The following is an 18,333-nucleotide window of genomic DNA, read 5'->3' on the forward strand; positions in this document are numbered from 1 at the left end:
CCAAGGGTCCAATGTCCAACGCGGTAATCACGCAATGTACCCGTGCTGGTGCAGGAGTTGAACCACACCATCAAGGTAGATGCTTATGAACTGGTTCCTCAGTACCCATTCCGGAAAGGTCTCCCCCGTACGCCACCCAACGTGAACCTGGGGGTTGAACCTGCCGATGAACAGTGTGGCCATGATGCGGAAGCGCCTGCCCAAGGCGATCATGGCGTTGTCCAGCCCAACCTGGCGATTAGTGCCGGGGACCCATTGACTGGCCCGGTCCTCCACGAGGTCGACAATCTCCCGAAAGGGGCTGGGGTAGCGCGTGTTCGGTAGGGCGTTGGCCCAGCGAAAGGGCATGGGACCGTGGCGGTGCAAGTTCAAGTCGGATCGGTTCAGCAGCTTGTCGACGGCCCAGCTGGCTCCCATGCGCACGGCGAAGGTCAGGGGCGTGTACATGTGGTCGCCGTCAGGCTGCGCGACGAACGCGCGGTTCAGGTCGAACCCGGGCTGCTTGAGCAGCGCGTCGAAGGCGTAGCGGTGGTCGAACGTGGTGGCCCATGCGATCAGCGGGATCGCGTTCCGCGGACGGTCGTCGTCGAGGCCGGCGATGGGGTCGTTGAGGAGCTGATAGCACCGGTTGGCATAGTTCGCGTCTGTCGCCGGGGTGTGGGTCCAGGACGCTTGCGCCTGCCCCAGCACCAGGTCGATCACCACCCGCGAGACCGCCCAGTCTTGGCGGATCGCCCGCCGCAGCAGGTACTCGCCTGCGTTGTCGCCCCAGGTCGCCGCCAGCTCCGCTGACAGCTTGAGCTGCACCGGTTGGTGGATGATGTTGGCGTTGCTCGCCAGCAGGTCGACTCCGATCTGGGTGACCAGGTACTTGAGCATCACGCCGCTGGTCGTGTGCTCCACGCACAGGTTTTCCACGTGCTGCCACTCCAGGGTGTCCGTGTTGCCCCCTCCGACGAGCTCCAGCAGCAGCCAGATGAGCTGCTTGTCCTTCAAGACGAGCGCCAGCTCGAGCGGCCCGTAGTAGTCGCTCCCAATCCAGTTGACTCGCTGGTCGGCGGGGGGCTTGGCCGTCCCGGGAAACCGATCGTCCCGCTCAAAGAGGTACCGAATCACCTTGTGGGCTCGGGCCAGGATCGCGGCGCCCAGCAGGGTATATCCCCAGTAGACGGGCCGGTGGGCTTCCAGGCCCAACGCGACGGCCAGCTTGATCTCGTCGAGCGAGTCGTGGGCGAGGGCGTGGTGCACCACGTTGGGGAAGGCGACCTGCGGTGCAGCGGCGGGGCCCGACCCAGGGCCTATGGGGGCCTGCTGGTGCCCGGCGTAGCAGCAGAATTGGAGCAGCCTCCCGTCGGCGGAGACCTGGTAATTCTGGAAACCTTCAGCCAGTACCGCGCAGAAGCGTCGTTGGATCATGGACCGCAGGGTTGGCGCCCCAACGCCGCGGTTGTTGTCCGGCCGTAGCATACGCTCTAGATGGGAGAGGTCCAGCTCCGCTTTTTTCCACAGGGCCATCAGACAGGGGATCAGGTTCGCCCCGTTGAGAATCTGGATGCCCTCCGGCTCGGGAAGCGCTGGCATGCGTTGTTTACGTAGCTGCCTGAACTCCATGGCCATGCTGGCAGGCCTCCTGAGATGACCACATTGGCCACACCATTGGGCGCTTTCGACTCGGTCGATGTTGTCCATGGTTGATAGTTTTGTGTTTGAGCTGGTCTTGTTTGATGAAGGTGGGTTGGATGTTCTGAAGGATGTATCGATCGAGAACTATGGGGGGTTTGGGTTGTTTTCATATTCGATCATGTCGCCTCTTATATATGTGCGTTGCTGTGATTCTCATTCCCTGCAGTCACCGACACATTGAGTTTGTACCATGGTACATTCACTTCAGATAAACAATCATAGCGAGAATCCTCATCGATTCGTGAACATCGCCTCAAGAGATTCCGGACACGTTGACCAGACCCTGATTATACGGATGTCTCCCTTAAGTATCAAAGCAATGGCCAAACCAATGTATGGCTCATTATCGAGCGCTCATTGTCACCTTTCCACGCTCAGATCGCATGAGTTCCAGGGGATCTTCAGCAGAGGATACCGGGGCTCTCGTTGGATACGAATAGAGGTGGTGCCTCACCATCGCAGCAACCTGATATAACCTTCGTCAGCGAAGCTTGGTTGGGAGAGCCCCAACTGGCTGCTAGTTCCCATCCAGTCGAGTGGAGCAAAGCTGATCTATAGAGCGAGATCACCGTCGAGAGTGAATCGACGATCGTCAAGTATTTGTCAAAAGGCGATTTTGTCGCAGAATAATAAAATTGAGGTTTTCCAATTCCGAGTTCACGTTCAGACATAAGAACAGGCGGCCGCCTAAGCAGGCCAGTATTCTGTTCGAAGTCCGGGAGTATTAAGGAGACTTGATAACGAATCTTCTGGCCCCCGGCCAAGATGATGAAGAAGTAGGCCTAGTGTGTAAGCCCGGTAAACAGCCGGGCAAACGTGTATTGAGGCTGATTCGGCACCTTCAGAGCTTTCACAATGCGGAGACATCATGGCTGCAGCCCGCCTCTGCCCATTCATGGAGTTCTTGCATCATCGATTGCTTTCGCTTATATCATGATCACGATTAGTTAGCTCTCGAAGGTAAAAAGTTGTCAATCGAGTCTTGCGCTTACCTTACAGTATCTTCAACACCAGGAACAACCAAAGCTCCGAATCACAACCCTGGAAACCGAGACTAACACATTTTGCACATATATCATCCTTCCAAAAGAAAGAAGAAGGGAAAAGAACAAAAAAAAAACAAAAAAAAAGTAAAAACAAGAGGAAGACTTGAATTATAATGATTAATATATGTTATTCCAAACAGAGTCTAAACTTACTCGAAGCGACCAAGCCAGTAGCTCAAATGTCGCCCAGCGGGAAATCCTTCTCCTCCAACAACAGGCGTGCCAACTTCTCCAGCACGGGCTCGGTCTTCACCTCCTCCAGCACCGTCTTGACCTCCGCTCCTTCCTCCACGTTCTCCTCCCACTTGAGTCTGGGATCGGTGCCGTTCAACAACAACACCCTAGCCACATCCAGTACCTTGTCAAGATGCGCCTCCAACTCCATGGGATTATATCGTCCGATGCAGGGCCGGCGATACGCGTCAATAATGGCATAGAAGGGGGGCTTGACCGGCCTTCCGTCTTTATCATCGGGCTCGTTCCCGTTGGCGCAGCCGGCCTCGAACAAGGTCTCGACGACTTGGATGTCTAGCCGCTGCACCGCGAGGTACAGCGCCGACATGCCGAGCGGGTTGGCGACATCGAGAGACGTGGTTTGCGGGTCTGCTAGGTAGCGGACGGCGGCGTGGTTGCCGGCGCGCACGGCGTCCATCAGCGGGGTGGTGCCGTACCAGGACCGCGCGTTGAGGAGGCGGCGGCGCAGGCGCAGGTCTCCCGGCGGGAGCATGCCGAGCAAACACTGAAGCATTTGCGCACCGGCGGCGGTGTTGCGCGCGGCGAAGTGCAGCAGAATGCGCGCGATGGGCATTCCACCTCTGTACTCGACAACTGCCCCGGGCACTTTGTGGCCAGGACATCCCACGATGCGATTGGGCTGGTCGTCGGCGAAGAAATCCACGCCTGCTTGCTCGTGTAGCGCGCGCACGATCTCTACGTCGCCGTATTGGGCGGCCCACAGCAGAATCTCCGCGGGGATCGGTTCGCCCGGCGCCTCGTGGCTGAGGATGAGTTGGAACAAGGGGATGTTGTGCATCCGTAGGGCGAGAGTGAGCGGGTGGAGGGACGGTTGGTCGGGGATGAAGGTGGTGTGTGCGTTGCCGACCCAGGAAAATGGAGGCACAGAGAAGGCGTCGTAGATATAGGCTACGATGTGGGTGGCCTCGGCCAGGATGGCGGTACCCAGGATGTTGAAGCCGGTGGGCAGCACCGTGGTCGGGTGGAGGCCCGCGGAGAAGAGGAAGTCTATTGCCGCGACGGAGTCTGTCAGCAGGGCCAGATCCAGGCAGCTCAGCCGAGTCGGCGTCAGCAAGTAGGCTTTGCATTTGCAAGAGGGCAGGGTGGTTGGCGGCAGGACGTCCTCAACGATACTGTAGGCCATGCGCTGCACGACCGATTGCCAGGGAGAGTCTCTCGACGGCTTGGTGGCACAGAGGGTCGGAAGGGTGACAGCTAGGTCTTGCATCTCTTGCGTGAGAGCGCTCAGCCCATCGTCCTCGCTCTCAGAGTCGGGGTCGAGGATGCGGTAGACTTCCTCGTCCGTAAATCCGGCGCGATTGAAAATATCCAGGAAATCGCGGGCCAGCTCGCATGACTCCTCCGGGTTGGCCTGTGCCTCTGCGCTGGGGAATGCAGAGACAGGCAGTCGTGCTCGTTGGGTGCGGTACAGCTCAGCCAGAACCCGGACGTTGTACCGGTTCTTGCACCGGGGGCATATCTCGGGGAACCTGGAAAGCTGGGACGGCATTGTAATTCTTTTCTGTGGTGACGATGGCAAGCGTTTGCGGTGAGCAAGTTGTGTACCGTGCGAAATCTATACCGTAGCGTAGATGAGAGCTTGTGATATTAGAGCCTTCAGAAACCCTCGTCTATGTGATTTAGAGTCCATTTTATACCTTTTGCTTCGAAAAGGAATTGGAGTACGTCGACCCGATATAATCCCAAACCTCATATTGGAAGAGGCGAGAGGACGGCATTGCTTTGTTTGTTCGACGAAATATGCCAATGTGGGCCGCGCTGGTGAAGCTCTGTTTCCTTTATCGTGACGACCAAAGCCGGCTGGGTCAGGAAAGTCATATGAACGACATAATGCTCTGTAGCATTTGCAACTCGGAGATCACAGCCGCTGCTCTTTAATGGCGGACCTGGAGCAAACGAGGTACGTCATCCAGCATGAAAGCACAAAGCCAAGCCAGTGTTGGCTTCCAGCCGAAAGTGCCAGAACTCAAAGAAGTAGGCTAATTCGACCAAGCGTCAAGAACAATCAGTGGGCCGGTAAACTCCCTCAAATTTTGAAAAGAAAGTGCTCAGGTAAAGTGAAACACTAAGAACGATTAGGCGGTCGCAAGAGAAACTTCTTAGTGCTTTCTTTGTATCCACCAGTGTCAAAAAGACATTGTTCTTGCGGGGTCAGATATCGACCTGGGTTCAGGTGGATATTAATGCGAGAATACATTGAGCGTTGCATGGGAATATTGCATGGAGGCGATTTCAGGGCCGTCAAGGGAGCTGCTGCCCGTAGCCCACCGCAAAGCAGGATCCTGGGGTTGTTAGTGTCTGTAAGTCAGCCAGGCCTGGCACAGTTTCAAGGTAAATTGGCTCCTGATGGTCCGTGTAAAAGGTCGGCATTTGACTGTCAGATAACGTGGGAAACATCCAGAGGAACGATTTCATTTATGCTCAAATTTGGGCTATCGCATTATTACCTCCATGTACCTGAGGTAATCTGGTTTTACATATTGACCCTAGAACGACCTAATGCAGGCGGCGTAGTTAATGATTCCATCTTAGTGTTAATACCTATGTCTCCATTACGATCGTTCCAGTCTCGGATATAGTATCGAATCTCTATGCACCGATCACTATAGATCGTTCAGCGCTTCAAGATAGTGTATCGTTGGTTGAATATGCGAAGGTGTTGTCGGAGTCGACCGGGCTAGCTTCTTCTGATGCATCGCTCACGGAGGGTGCGACAACGTCTTCTTTCTCCAAGGCTGGCACCCACTTGGCAATGTGCAGGTCCAGCATATGAGCATGCCTGTTAAATCTGCACGGTTTGGTGCCCCGACATCCGTCTTTCTGACAGTGATGGCCGAGGAAACACTTCATTGATCGGCAAGTGAGACCGGCGCCACACGGGTGCTGGCGTAGAATGTGGGCCATCACACTGCGGCTGTTGATTTCGATGGGGCCATGGTCGAATTCGCAGTTTACAGTATCACAGTATCCGGCTAAGTGAAAGTTATTGCAAGGCCGGTGCAACCTGGCACGACGAGAGTACTGGTCCCGCGCTTCAGGCGAGGGTGCGGCACAGTAGGTATCAATGCGATCCCCAGTCTTGTTGATAGGCACATGAGTCCCATAGAATGGGTCGGTAGTGGTGGGCAGGTTGGCTGCATAGTATTCGTGAGTTCGGGATGGAGACGAATTTTCTCGGTCAAAGATTGATGGAGTATCGTCGGGGACTTTAGATATCTGTTGATTTGGTTGTATGTGGAGCTTGATGCATGTGCTTCCATACCTGCAAATGCCCTGTAGCTACGTTAGCTCAGCACAACACTTGGGCCACGGTGGGTGCTACTTTTTGATAATGCTTACAGACCGGACGGCTAGGCGAGGGCGGTATGATCTGAGATTGACTCTGAGATTGACTTGGAGACTCCCTTGCGTGAACACCAGCGAAGGATGTCGACATGAAGACCTCCCGAAGTTCTCTGACCGGCAAGTCTAGAGTATTGTACTGATTATGGAACCCGGCCGCTTTAAGAAGGGTGATACGATCTGTTCGTCCACGGTAGGGGGTTAGTAAATTTAGGTACCCGGCATCGTGGCACCCGGCGAAGAAAATATGCTTGCATTGGTTATTGTCAGCAAACATCCGAAACATTTCTATCTCGGTCAGCGAACAGAACGTGGCAGTTGGAGGGACAGGCTGACCTCTTATCTTGTAGTCAGCCGCTTCTTTCTTGTCCCCTGCGTCGACAAAGTCGAACAAATCTTGGGAGCTTGTCAGGTTGGCTACAAAGGGCGATAACGATCGGGCTTCATGGCCCACAAGTCCGGAGCGCGCCAGAGCTTTGGATAAACCCAGGACGTTGGCATAGATGCGAACCATGATCCGACATTGGTCCGCGTGACCCCCAAGGCGGTCATGTAGTAACTCGCGAATCGAGTCATGTATGAGTCGAGCAGCCGTGATACCTCCATCGCTTCCAGCTTTGATCAGGTGTTCTTTAAACTAGGCCCCTTATCAGTCAGGTGCCGTACATGACAGAGCATATGCACGCATACCAGGTAGCCATCACCGTCAACTAGGACCAACACAAACGGGTTCCGTTCCTAGGTATTTCCCTTTAGCTGCTGGCCAAGCACAAGCTGGAGCCCGCATACCTGCCCCCTCGCCAACCGTTTGTAACGCTCCCGTCCCTCTTTTTCCTCCTCGTAATCACTCTTCAAATTGTTGTAGCTTTCGAGCAGCTCTTGGAACTTGGAAAGCAAGTTTTGCAGGTTGTCGTGGTGTTGTTGGTTTTCGCGGACAATGGTGCCTAGGTGGCTGTCCAAAGCGTTTATGTCGGCATCTGCTAGCATCTTGGTCTTCGGTAGGCTTGACAGAGACTGGGAGGGGAACTTGGAGTGAGGGAATTGATGGTTGATGATTGTCAGATAGATTTTCACGAAGAGACGAGGCTGGATGGACTACTAGGGGTGGTCGCCGGCCCCGTGAAGTAGTAGAGGTGTGTTGATGGACGCCAGGCATTCAACCGACGTGGTGAATATGCTTGGGGGACAGAAAAGATAAAATAGCGAAGGCGGTCACAGACATTCAGAAGCGAATGCGACAAAATTGAAACAGATTAGATTCAATTTGACTGCTCTTAAGATGCCCGAGAGATGTCATGGAAGAGAGTGAAGAGAGTAAATGATGATGGCATGGCATGTGCGGTGATGGACCAAGGCAGCAGGTGAATTTGTTTGTTGTGTTGGCAATCGCTTGGAGCCTTATCGATAAGACTCGGTCAGGCACCCAGGCAGCCACCAGGCAGCCACCAGGCAAAGACGGTCGGAGAAACTCGCGGGGTAGTCACCTGACTGAGCATCTCCTGGTTGAGTACTGAGGAGAGGTATCACGTGCTGCATAGATCCGGGATTGCTGACTCACCCGCCCACTTAGTGAAGTAACTTAGATTTATGCACTCACCCAGATATCTTCATCTTCATCTTCAATACCTACCTACCTTTTGTCTGCCATCTTAAAGGTTCCCTGACCAGCTCAGCCACCATCACTCTTTGAAAGAGCATTGCCTAAGATGCCCAGACTTTTTCACACTCCAATATTCAGCTACCTAGGATTGGTCAGGCTTTGCCCGTTCATCGTGCTCCACCGGGCAAGCCATGGCTACTGAGCCGAAAGTCTTTTCTGTGGATTCCCTCACTTTCTCCATGCCCGTCGTCTCCTTCTGATTCTGATTCTTTCATCAAGGTTTCGAGGAACACACATCTAGTGCCCCGCGGACATCTGCTGCACCATGGGACGCAATGTTCCTGTGTCGAAAGTCCTCCTACCACGGCGGATGAGTCCTCTCCCGACTTCCCCCTTACACGTACTTTCCTCATTGTTACCCGAGGCAACTCGCCTATTTACCCCTTAAGGATATCCCCCAGCCTTAGCCTGGAAAACATTCCCAGGCGCCATGAAATGACGTCGGGTGGATATACACCTAGTGGGCCTAGGCAGATACCACCAATCGCCATCCGTAATCGGGAGGTTTAACACCAGGTTCGATCGAGCCAGTGGGGCTTCTCATGCTTCCAGATGGGCTGTCAAGGAGCTTCGGCTATCCGAAACTTCTCGACCCTCGTGGCCTGTCGCTGTCGCGGGGGTTGGCCTTCCCAGACACTTGTGTCAATGTTTCTTGACTTTAATATCGCCATCATACTTTTCACTCATTTACTCAAGCAATCGTCCCTCGTTTTGTCGTTCGTTCTATCCTTCAGTTTCATTCATTCCAGGTTTTTACCCCTAAACTCAGTCCATGGCTGTCAAGACGGAGGAAGGATCGTCTCCCCGTACATACCAGCAAATGGAAGATGAGCACGATTTATTGGAGTCAACTGTGGGCAAAGATGTCCCTCCGATTACAGCGGAGGATGACTCGCCGGCCGACCATCAGAGCAAACAGAGAATCGCTGTCGTGATGACAGCGCTGAGTGTACGAGCACCTGTGCGAGCACAACCCTATGTAACAATCGCTAACATGCTTGCATAGCTATGCGTCTTTCTGGCAGCATTGGACATTGTAAGGCTTTTCTCTTTGAGTATCATGGATAACCACACTTACCCCTGACAGACTATTGTCTCGACGGCCTTACCAGAAATGGTGGCCCACTTCAAAGCTTCCGACAGCGCATACTCCTGGATCGCATCCTCGTACCTTCTTGCCAATGCATCGTGTGTCCCACTGTGGGGTCGGATCAGCGACATCTGGGGCCGAAAGCCCATTCTCATCATCTCCGTGGTGCTCTTCCTGGGAGGGAGTTTGATCTGCGGCGTGGCCGTTAACGTCGCCATGGTCATCGCGGGCCGCGCCATACAGGGAGTCGGGAGCGGAGGCATTACTGTGTTGGCCAATATTTGCGTATCCGATCTGTTTAATGTGCGCCGCCGGTCGGCGTATCTAGGCATTTTTGGGGCAACCTGGGCTATCGCCGGTGCCATCGGACCCATCATCGGCGGCGCCTTCACCACCTACTCGACTTGGCGCTGGTGCTTTTACATCAACCGTACGTGCTCGTGGCACCGCCATCGCTACATCGCTAACCTCATCTAGTTCCCATCGGAGGCCTCGCCTTCTTCGGTCTTCTGTTTTTCCTCAAACTCGATACCGCCCCGCTCACCCCGCTCGCAGCCGGCCTTCGTGCCATCGACTGGACCGGCCTCTTCCTGATCGTTGGCGCCACACTCATGCTCCTCTTTGGCCTCGAATTCGGGGGCTCCCAGTACCCCTGGTCGTCCGCCACAATCATCTGCCTCATCGTTTTCGGGCTAGTGACGGCCGGTCTCTTCCTCCTCCATGAGTGGAAATTCGCCCGCACGCCCATCATCCCCATCACCATCTTCTCCAACCCCTACAACCTGACGATCCTCCTCATCAACTTCTGCCACGCCACCGTGTTTATCGGCGGGTGCTTCTATCTGCCCGTCTACTTCCAGAACGTCCTCCTCGCCAGCTCCCTCATGAGCGGCGTGTACCTGCTCCCGCTCGTCGTCGCCCTTTCAATTTCGTCCGGGCTGGGGGGATTCTACATGCGGAGTACCGGCCGATCGCGTGAGGCGATCTGTCTGGGAATGCTGTTCACGACCCTTGGCTTTGGACTCTACATCGACCTCCAGTCATACGCTTCGTGGCCGCGGATCATTCTGTTTCAGGTGGTAGTGGGGCTGGGCATTGGGCCGAACTTTCAGGCGACGCTGATTGCGTTGCAGGCGAACACCAAACCGGAGGAGCTGGGCCGAGGAACAGCGACCTTCTCCTTCATCCGGCAGCTCGCTTCGGCGGTGTCGGTCGTGGTTGCATCGGTGGTGTATGGCCATGTGGTGAGCACGAAGGAGGGAACGATGGCGGCGGTGCTAGGTGAGACCCTGGCGGAGGAGATTGTGGCAGCGTCCACCGCGGCGGAGGCATTTGTGAAGATGTTGCCCAAGGGCGAGGAGCGGGAGGTGGTGTTAGATGCATTGACGAAGGCGTTGAGCTGGGTCTGGGTACTGTACACCGCTGTTGCCGGGTTCGGGTTCTTGATTAGTCTATCGTTGAAGGATTTGAGGCTGGGGGATGCGCAGCCGACCAAGGCTGTGGAGGACGGCCGGCTGGACGATGCCGTCGAGATGGCTAAGAGTCGGGTCTAGATGAAGTACAGAAGAGTAGCTTTAGCTTGAATCATGGTGGCACTAGTAACTACCTCGTGGCCCAGCTAATCCGAACTAGGATAAACCGAGGCAGATCCTCGTCTAATCTCACCTCAGCCCAGACAAACAACAAGTTAACCTTGAGGATGCATTGAGTCAGTCAGTTCATACAGTACACATATACATCATTTCCAAGCAGAAATCTATACACATATTTCTAACTTTTCCCTTTCATTCCTCCTCTCTTTCCTTCCTTCCCTCATCCCCTTCTTCTCTCCTCCTGCTCCCTCTCATCAACACCCAACCCACCCAACCCACCCAAATGCCCACCCCCACCGTCAAAGGAACCTCGCACCCGGCCTTCGCGGCCGTGCGCGCCCTCTTCTCAACACACCTGCAAACCGGCACCGAGATCGGCGCCTCCCTCTGCGTAAGCATCAACGGCGAAACCGTCCTCGACCTGTGGGGCGGCAGCACCGCCAGCCCCGCCACCTCCTCCACCCCTCCGGCACCCTGGGAAGAAACGACGCTCGTCCCCGTCTGGTCCCTGACGAAACTGATCACGGCGCTAAGCACCCTCCTCCTCATCGACCGCGGCCAACTCTCCGCGACCACCCCCGTCAGCCACTACTGGCCCGCCTTCACGGCCTCCCCGCGCATTCAAGTCCGCCATCTCCTCAGCCACACCTCCGGCCTGGCGGGGTGGGACAGCCCCGGGCCCACCGCCTCGGAGATCCTGGACGTGGAGGCCTGCACCGCGCGCCTAATCGCCCAGTCCCCCTGGTGGGAGCCCGGCACGGCCTCGGGGTACCACATCCTCTCGTACGGGTTCCTGCTGGGCGGGTTGATTCGGCAGGTCACCGGCCGGGGGTTGAGCGAGTTCATCCGCAGCGAGCTGGTGGTGCCGCTCGGCGCGGCGGGCGGGTTCTTTCTCGATGTCCCCGAGCGCGAGTGGGCGCGGATCGCGGCGCTTGTGCCGCCGCCGCCGGCGGAGTGGGAGATGCCCGTGTTGGAGCCGGGGAGTGTGGCGGGGCGGGCGATATCGAGTGCCGCCGGAGCGGTCGGCGTGGATAGTCCGGTCACGCCGGGGTTCCGGCACGCGGAGATGGGGGCGTCGGATGGGTTTGGGAATGCCAGGGCGATTAATCGGATTCTGGAGGTGGTGACCCTCAAGGGGGTGGTGGGCGGGAAAAGGTTTCTCAAGGAGGAGACGGTCGATCTCATTTTTCAGGAGCAGGTGTCCGGCGTGGATTTGGTGCTGGGCACTCCGGTCACGTTTGGGGTGGGCATGGCGATGGCGAGGCCTTCGGGGCCCAGTTGGTTGCCTGATGGAAGGAGGGTGGGATATTGGACGGGTTGGGGCGGGTCGTTGGGGTTGATGGACGTTGAGAGGGGGGTCACCGTCACGTATACCATGAATAAGATGGATATGGGGTTGGCGGAGAATGAGCGCGCCAGGGAGTATGTTAAGGCGATTTATGCCGCGTTGGACGGGTATTTGGCTGCTACGTGGTAGATGGGTTGAGTTTATAGAATACTTAGTTGATATATGCTGTGGGAGAGGAGGAGCTGGGATGTTGAGGATAGCTTCGTTCTGGATAGGTATATTGTGTGCAGCCCTCATCCGTACCAAGATCAGCCCTCATGTTACATACACCGTCCCTTTGTGATCGAACCGTGGCTCTCTCCCGCAATGATGACACCACCACTTTGCTCTCCCAGTCACCATGGGCATCATTTAAATGCAACCCAATCGCAGAACATCGCTTTCATGCCCATCTCCCCATCGCATTCCCCCTCCAAATCACCATGCCCTCATCCCCGCATTCCAGTGCCTCCTCCCTCTCCACCATCCCAACCGAGCACCCCAGCTTCGAACCCGTGCGCACCCCCAGCACCAGCCTCCATCAGACCCAGAGCAACGTTGCCATCTCGCGCATCCAATCCCTCCGCCTCACCCATGAATCAACCGTCGGCTCCCGCCGAGGCAGCACCCGGACGCCGCGCGAGCAATGGCTCCCCATGGGCGGTGGGAAGGAGTTTCCCCCGCATCTCCCGGACCCGGATCAGTATGTCGTCGAGTTCCTCGACGAGAAGGATCCGATGCATCCGCATAGTTGGGCAACGGGGACGAAGTGAGTGATTCTTAGCCTCTACATATACTAGCATGGATCTGGGTGCGAGCTTGTCTGAGCTGCTGCTGCACTCCATAAAACACAAACCCTAACCATCCCGCAGAATCCTCCTCTCCGCAATCCTAGCCTACGTGACATTCGTCTCCTCCTTCGCCTCGGCCATCTTCTCCTCGACCGTCACCGCCATCAGCGAACAGTTCCACATCAGCACCGAAGTGGCCGTCCTAGGCGTGACCCTGTACGTCCTGGGCTTCGCCGCCGGCCCGACGCTGTGGGCGCCCCTATCCGAACTCTACGGCCGCCGCTGGCCCATCACCGCCGGCATCTTCGGGTACAGCGTGTTCACGATGGGGACGGCGACGGCCAAGGACGTGCAGACGATCATGCTCACGCGATTCTTCGCGGGGCTGTTCGCCGCCAGCCCGCTGGCCATCGTCCCCGCGGCCTTCGCGGACATCTACAACAACCGCACGCGCGGCATCGCGATCGCCATGTTCGCCATGGCCGTGTTCGTGGGACCCTTCGCGTCGCCCTTCACGGGCGGATTCATCACCATGAGCTATCTGCACTGGCGCTGGACCATGTACATCGCCAGCATCATGGGCTTCCTGGGGTTCACGCTCCTGCTCCTCTTCTACCGCGAGACGTACGCGCCCGCGCTCCTGCAGCAGAAGGCGGCGATCGTGCGCCGGCAGACCCGGAACTGGGGCATTCACGCCAAGCAGGACGAGGTGGAGATCGATCTGCGCGAGCTGATCACCGTCAATTTTAGCCGCCCGTTTCGGATGCTCTTTACCGAGCCGATTGTGTTTCTGGTCACCCTGTACATGTCGTTCATCTATGGCCTGATGTATGCGCTGCTGTCGGCGTACCCCGTGGTGTTTCAGGAGATTCATGGGATGAACCTGGGGGTGGGCAGTTTACCCTTCATCGGGCTGATTATTGGCGAGTTTGCCGGAGGGACGTACGTGTTAATGAGTCAGGGGAGCTACACGAAGAAGTTGATTGCCAACGGAGACGTCCCGGTGCCGGAGTGGAGATTACCCCCGGCGATTGTAGGCGGTGCGGCGTTCACAATCGGATTATTTTGGTAAGGGAAGCCCCCCCCCCCCGGCAGTCATCACCGAGTTGGGAATAATAGCTAAAGAAGGCTGCGACAGGTACGGCTGGACGGGCTGGACACAGTCGATCCACTGGATGGCCCCAACCGCTTCTGGAGTGTTCACCGGCTTCGGAATATACTGCATCTTCTTGCAGTGCTTCAACTATCTTATTGACTCTTATCTGCAATTGTGGGTCGATGAGGAGGTCCCTGCATCCCTGCAAGTCATCAGCTGACGAGAGCTACTATAGTGCTGCCTCGGTGTTCGCCGCCAACACTATCCTCCGGTCCGCGGTGGGCGCATGCTTCCCCTTGTTCGCCAAGCAGATGTTCGTCAACCTGGGGGTGCAATGGGCAGGCACCTTACTGGGATGCCTCGCCGCGATCATGATTCCCATCCCACTGGGATTCATCCTGTATGGCCCAGCACTGCGGCGAAAGAGTAAATTTGCGCCATCGCCCGTAGTCTTCCAGGAGAAAGCTTGTTGATAAGCACACGTGAAAATGTTCCGTAACAGATTAGAAACCTACTTCATTTGGTTGCTCATTTAGTTGCTTCTTAGCCTGCAGTTTTCCGGCGGTTGCCAAGGCTGGCCACCAGTTTTTCCGCCGCTTAGCGAAGTAACCCTAGCCGATAACAATCAGGAGATATTCACTGCAACGATGCTGATTGCCTGGAGGCGAATTGCCAAGCACGCCACCCATGGACAGAGCAGCCAGTCCAGTCTGGATCCATTCCTTTGCCAAGCTGCCAAGATGATAAGGAGAAAATTTCCCACACGTTGCTTTCCCGATCGCGTGCGGGTGCTTATCACTTGGCCTCGTTCCCCGGCTCCCGCGACATTTTTTTCGCCGCTTCTGCCTGACAGACCACATATAATCCCTGGTTCCCCGGGCTTGGGGGGAAAGCTGTCAGCGTTGTCTTGTTTTTTTTAATTTTCATTCCTCGAGCTTGTCTCGCAGCAGATTGTCTTGCAATAGACTGACAGTCGCCTTGCACCATGGGTTTGCAGAACTGGGTGCATGAAACCAATCTCGCGGTGGCTCGCAGCCCCGTGGGGAGATGGTTCCGGTTGGAGAACTCGGGCCATGTAAGTGGTGGCACTTTGTGGATGCACAGCGGTGCATCGCGAACGTGACTGATCCCTCCCTTAGCCCAAGGAACGCAAGGGTAGTTTCTTCTTCACCGAGCTCCGCGCCGGTCTCGCCACCTTCTTCGCGATGGCGTACATCATCAGTGTCAACGCGACCATCACCTCCGAATCGGGTGGTCCCTGCGTCTGTCCCGCGGACAGCATGTCCGATCTCTGCGCCACCAACACGGAGTACCTACTGTGCGTCGAGGAGGTCAACCGCGATGTCGTTACCGCGACCGCTGCCATTTCGGCCCTGTCGACCTTCTGCATGGGACTTTTCGCCAATCTTCCGGTCGCACTCGCCCCAGGCATGGGTCTCAACAGCTATTTCGCATACACAGTGGTCGGATATCACGGATCGGGTTTGATTCCTTATGGAATCGCTTTGACGGCCGTCTTTGTGGAAGGTTTCGTCTTCTTGGCTCTGACGCTGTTGGGTATCCGACAATGGCTGGCCCGTGCGCTACCTGCCTCGATCAAGCTGGCCACCGGCACGGGTATCGGACTGTATCTGACCTTGATCGGCCTCACTTATAGTGCGGGTATCGGACTTGTGACGGGCGGCACCAGTGTGCCCATCGATCTGGCAGGATGTACCGAGAGCCTAAAGGATGCGACCACTGGTGCTTGTCCTTCCTCCGCCGTCATGCGCAGCCCGACCATGTGGATCGGTATCTTCTGCGGTGGTGTGCTCACCGTCGTGCTCATGATGTACCGAGTCAAGGGTGCTATCATCATGGGTATCCTCCTTGTCTCTATCATCTCGTGGCCCCGCCCCACCGATGTCACCTATTTCCCTCATTCTTCGATCGGAGACAGCCGTTTCGACTTCTTCAAGAAGGTGGTGACCTTCCATCCCATCACGCGCACGCTCGTCGCGCAGGAGTGGAACATCAGTGGTCACGGCGCGAAGTTCGGGTTGGCTTTCATCTCGTTCTTGGTACGTGAATATTCCCTAACGGCTGGTGAGGGCACACGACTAACAGCAGCAGTATGTCGACATTCTCGACACGACGGGAACGCTGTATTCGATGGCGCGCTATGCAGGCACGATTGATCCGGTCACGCAGGACTTCGAGGGCAGCTCTATTGCCTATGTGAGTATCCTCAGTCGTTATTTCTGTGCGCTCTGACGCTAATTGTCCCCAGATGGTGGATGCCATTTCGATCTCGATCGGGTCTCTATTTGGAGTTCCGCCCGTGACGGCTTTTGTAGAGAGTGGAGCCGGTATCTCAGAAGGAGGCAAGACGGGGCTGACATCCTGCATGACGGGCCTGTGCTTCTTCATCTCGGTGTTCTTCTCGCCAATCTTTGCCTCGATCCCTCCCTGGGCGACTGGTTGCACGCTGGTCATCGTCGGGGCGCTGATGGCGCAGGCGGCGACGCAGATCAACTGGAAGTACCACGGCGATGCCATTCCGGCATTCTTGACGATTGCCATCATGCCGTTCACGTATAGTATCGCGTACGGGTTGATTGCCGGTATCTGCAGCTACATCACGATCAACGGCATCACGTGGGTGCTGGCGAAGGTGACGGGCGGGCGGTTGGTGCCGCCCAACCTGGACGAGAGTGAGCCATGGACGTGGCGGATTCCCGGCGGGCTGTTCCCTCCGTGGTTGAAGCGGGCGGCGCGAGGTAAGAAAGACTTTTGGCGTGACGATTCGATGGATCGGTCGTTTGGAGGAGAGGAGGAGGAGCGACGCTCGGTGGTGTCTACGGAAGAGGAGTCACGGGAGAAGAAGCAAGTGGTGGATGTGAAGCCACAGCCGGTGTAAACACACGACATGTGACCTTGGAGCCTGAGGCCACAATCCAGGTCTTCCAGGTCCGCGTCCAACGCTGCCGCGCCTAGCCGGCGCCTCGCCACTTCCGCCTCACTTACTCGTATGAGGACTCAGCTCTACCGGTTCTATATGTAACATGAGCGTCATAATAATAACACTAATTATGAGTATTTGTCACGAGCATCCCCTTTTGCCACACCCATCGGCACAAATCCCACGGAAATCAAACCCCTCCAGAGAGTTCCCGATGATAATTTCCACGCAGGAACGGAACAATCTGGTGGTTTTAGGGCGCTTTGGCCCGTATCGAGTTAGGCCTCACCTGGTGGCTGATACTTTATGGGGACTGTTGGGTCCGGGCGGCCATAGGAAATGATTTCCGGTAGGTAGCATGAACCACGATGAGCGAATGATGAGGTACGTAGGAGTGAATGCCGGTGTTGGCCCCAATTTAATCGTCGATATAGCGTCCAAGTGCCGAGCAAGCCCGAGCTACCAAATTACTATAGCCTATGGCCTAGGAGTGAAAAGAAGGGAGTCTCTTTCGGTGCGCAAGTCGAGAGAGTTGAGATCCGACCGGTCTAAGACCTCAATAGGTCGCTGCACTGCTCGCCGACTGGGGTAAGAGGGGGGAAAAACCTGTTTTTTTCTCGGTGTCTCTCGTCCTCTTGAGGTTCTGACTACTAACGTAGTGGGCCTCAACATTTTTTTGCTCTCGGATCGAGACCGTGTGGGAGTGACGATCGCCTAGGAATTTGTTTGATTGAGTCGAATGGTCGAATGAATTTGATGAATATCGAATGAATCAGTTCGATAATGTTCCCTAACTTTTACCTTTCAACCTTGTTGGCAAACCCGATCGGCCGGCGGATATAGCCAGGCACCATCTGCCACCCAATGAAAAGCAGCGGAGATAGTAGGCGACAGGTTGATTCCTGAAAGTGGCTTAGTGGAGTCGGGCCGTCTAGTCCCGTGACTGGGAAATTCACCAGTCAGATGCAACAGCGTGCTCCAGCATTGCCGGTTTCGGGTCGGAATTTGCCCCCCATTCCTGATTCGGTTCGGCCGGCAGGAAGGAATCATCTCGGGAATAGTTCCCAGCTGAGAAGGAGTTATCCTAGCAAATGAATGGATGGATGGACTTAGGATGTACTTTTCCAGCCTGCTTTGGCTTCAGACGTACGGAGTATGACTACGGGGTACCCATGGTTCACGGTTCATGGTTCATGGACCCATGATGCCCGAATGCTGCCACTTGCCTAATCCAGCAACCTGCGTCGACATGGATCAGATCTACTACATACTACCGTATGGACTGTACAAGCTGAGAAGAGACTGACTGTAGTTGTGACTGAATTGAGCCTTTGCATTTTGAATAAATACCTATCAAGTACCTACAGGCAACTGGAGTCAATAGTTCTTTGCCTGCATGATCCGTGTCGGTCTATTGTCGTCTATTGTCGATTGTCGATTGTCGATTGTCGATTGTCTATTGTCTACACAAAGTACAGAGTATTCTCCCATTCATACAGGAACTGGAAGT

At 55.8% G+C, this 18,333-nt stretch overlaps 7 protein-coding genes across 7 annotated transcripts; 4 read left to right on the forward strand and 3 right to left on the reverse strand.

Moving 5' to 3' along the window:
• Positions 1-27: 27 nt before the first annotated feature.
• On the reverse strand, positions 28-1,689 carry BO72DRAFT_457491 (uncharacterized protein; the record flags this gene model as incomplete). Its single annotated transcript, XM_040946339.1, has 1 exon — positions 28-1,689. The coding sequence occupies one exon, from the start codon at positions 1,687-1,689 to the stop codon at positions 28-30; it is 1,662 nt and encodes a 553-aa protein (XP_040802913.1).
• Positions 1,690-2,904: 1,215 nt separating this feature from the next.
• On the reverse strand, positions 2,905-4,473 carry BO72DRAFT_457492 (ankyrin repeat domain-containing protein; the record flags this gene model as incomplete). Its single annotated transcript, XM_040946340.1, has 1 exon — positions 2,905-4,473. One exon carries the CDS (start codon positions 4,471-4,473, stop codon positions 2,905-2,907), a length of 1,569 nt encoding a protein of 522 aa, XP_040802914.1.
• Positions 4,474-5,584: 1,111 nt separating this feature from the next.
• Positions 5,585-7,486, reverse strand: BO72DRAFT_60827 (zinc finger CCCH domain-containing protein). Its single transcript, XM_040950562.1, has 5 exons — positions 7,116-7,486; positions 7,017-7,064; positions 6,663-6,963; positions 6,307-6,614; positions 5,585-6,257 (listed from the first exon to the last, which is right to left on the reverse strand). Exons 1-5 carry the CDS (start codon positions 7,311-7,313, stop codon positions 5,607-5,609), a joined length of 1,506 nt encoding a protein of 501 aa, XP_040802915.1. The 5' UTR covers positions 7,314-7,486; the 3' UTR covers positions 5,585-5,606.
• Positions 7,487-8,758: 1,272 nt separating this feature from the next.
• Positions 8,759-10,629, forward strand: BO72DRAFT_374310 (MDR family MFS transporter; the record flags this gene model as incomplete). The annotated part of the gene is made up of 4 exons (XM_040941128.1): positions 8,759-8,935; positions 8,993-9,022; positions 9,074-9,506; positions 9,554-10,629. 4 exons carry the CDS (start codon positions 8,759-8,761, stop codon positions 10,627-10,629), a joined length of 1,716 nt encoding a protein of 571 aa, XP_040802916.1.
• Positions 10,630-10,966: 337 nt separating this feature from the next.
• Positions 10,967-12,127, forward strand: BO72DRAFT_353469 (serine hydrolase domain-containing protein; the record flags this gene model as incomplete). Its single annotated transcript, XM_040940708.1, has 1 exon — positions 10,967-12,127. A coding segment is annotated over one exon (1,161 nt), but the record flags the coding sequence as incomplete, so codon positions are not given.
• Positions 12,128-12,438: 311 nt separating this feature from the next.
• BO72DRAFT_506558 (MFS transporter) lies at positions 12,439-14,836 on the forward strand (the record flags this gene model as incomplete). Its single annotated transcript, XM_040949231.1, has 4 exons — positions 12,439-12,764; positions 12,868-13,854; positions 13,925-14,056; positions 14,118-14,836. 4 exons carry the CDS (start codon positions 12,439-12,441, stop codon positions 14,353-14,355), a joined length of 1,683 nt encoding a protein of 560 aa, XP_040802918.1. The 3' UTR covers positions 14,356-14,836.
• Positions 14,837-14,867: 31 nt separating this feature from the next.
• BO72DRAFT_467349 (NCS2 family permease) lies at positions 14,868-17,691 on the forward strand (the record flags this gene model as incomplete). Its single annotated transcript, XM_040946831.1, has 5 exons — positions 14,868-14,957; positions 15,022-15,942; positions 15,995-16,099; positions 16,152-16,678; positions 17,667-17,691. 5 exons carry the CDS (start codon positions 14,868-14,870, stop codon positions 17,689-17,691), a joined length of 1,668 nt encoding a protein of 555 aa, XP_040802919.1.
• Positions 17,692-18,333: the final 642 nt, after the last annotated feature.

The sequence above is a fragment of the Aspergillus fijiensis genome (genome assembly GCF_003184825.1).
Source record: "Aspergillus fijiensis CBS 313.89 unplaced genomic scaffold BO72scaffold_15, whole genome shotgun sequence".
Lineage (NCBI taxonomy): Eukaryota > Fungi > Ascomycota > Eurotiomycetes > Eurotiales > Aspergillaceae > Aspergillus > Aspergillus fijiensis.